The sequence below is a fragment of the Octopus bimaculoides genome, chromosome 30, assembly GCF_001194135.2.
Source record: "Octopus bimaculoides isolate UCB-OBI-ISO-001 chromosome 30, ASM119413v2, whole genome shotgun sequence".
NCBI classification, from domain to species: domain Eukaryota; kingdom Metazoa; phylum Mollusca; class Cephalopoda; order Octopoda; family Octopodidae; genus Octopus; species Octopus bimaculoides.
Window position 1 is genome coordinate 4,187,938 of NC_069010.1, and position 1,403 is coordinate 4,189,340.

General features: G+C 39.2%; 1 protein-coding gene across 1 annotated transcript in view; it reads right to left on the bottom strand.

Moving 5' to 3' along the window:
* The window catches only part of LOC106882703 (eukaryotic translation initiation factor 4H), a 34,417-nt gene that overhangs the window by 13,239 nt on the left and 19,775 nt on the right, over window positions 1-1,403 (bottom strand). The window contains exon 4 of the mRNA XM_014933467.2: window positions 1,085-1,149. Within this exon, the coding sequence (XP_014788953.1) occupies window positions 1,085-1,149 (65 nt within the window). The remainder of the gene's footprint in view (window positions 1-1,084; window positions 1,150-1,403) is intronic.

Here is a 1,403-nt window from a genome sequence, read left to right on the forward strand (position 1 = left end):
TCTGATCTTAATTGATTGGAAGTGTTATCATGTTCATTGTTTTGTCTTGGTATAAAAAGATGGGCTTCAGCAAATATTCTGCTCAATACCACAGATTTGCTAATGCCCTGATGCAGTACCAGGCAATGGCTCTCATGGCTTCTGATCTTAATTGATTGGAAGTGTTATCATGTTCATTGTTTTGTCTTGGTACAAAAAAATGGGTTACAGCAAATATTCTGCTCAATACCACAGATTTGCTAATGCCCTGATGCAGTAGCAGGCAGTGGATTTCATGGCTTCTCAACTTAACTAATTGGAAGTGTTATCATGTACATTGTTTTGTCTTGGTACAAAAGATGGACTACAACAGATATTCTGCCCCCAGTGTTTCACTGGTACTTAATTTACTGAACCCGAAAGGATGAAAGGCAAAGTCGACCTAGGTGAAATTTGAACTCAGAATGTAGAGATGGGCAAAAACGCTGCTAAGCATTTTGTCTGGCATCTTAATGATTCTAGCAACTTACAACCTTATAATAATAATAATATTGATAATGATGGTTTCAAATTTTGGTCCAGGGATAAACTGGTACTAATTTCATCAACCTCAAGAGGAGGAAAGGCAAAGTCTACCTTGGCGGAATTTGAACTCAGAATGTAGAGCCAGAATAACAGTTACAAAGCTCTGAGGAATCGGCAATCAAATATATTGTCCTGATGATGATGATGATGATGATAATAATAGTTGTTTTTACTTCAGACCACAACAGCAGAGGGTACCACACACTATACACAAAAGTACCCTAAAACTTGTTATGGTACACAGACAGGATGGTCATAGCTGGAACATCTTTGATCATAGGCCTAGTGGACCAAGACTGACCCGGGGCTAAACAAATACAACAGCAAGGAAGGACACATTAGATAACGTAGTCCTAGATACACTATGTCTGAATAAAAACCAAAATGGTCATAGCTGGAACAGGTATATCATAGGTATAGTGGGTCAGGATTGACCTGGGGTTAAACAACAACAGAGAAGGACACATTAGACAATGTAGTCCTAGATAAACGATGACGGCAAAAACTGAAAGTTACTTACTGCACCATCATAAGAAAGAGCCTCCTTCAACGACTGAAGTTGATCAAATTCAACATAGGCAAAACCTGAAAATAAAAGAAAAAAAAAAGTCAGTGGTCATTGGGTATTGGAACCAAGCCCATGCTGGGGCACTGCAAAGCATTTTAGCCCCCCCCCCACGCCTTGACCCCATACCATGGATATTTTCCTAGAACAAAATTAAGGTTTTTGTTGCATGAGGGGCCAAGCTGCTAGGGCTTAAAACAAACTAATAAAGGAACCTGGAATTTGATGGTTCCTTCAAAACAATACAACCACAGCAAATTACTCTCAGAGTACA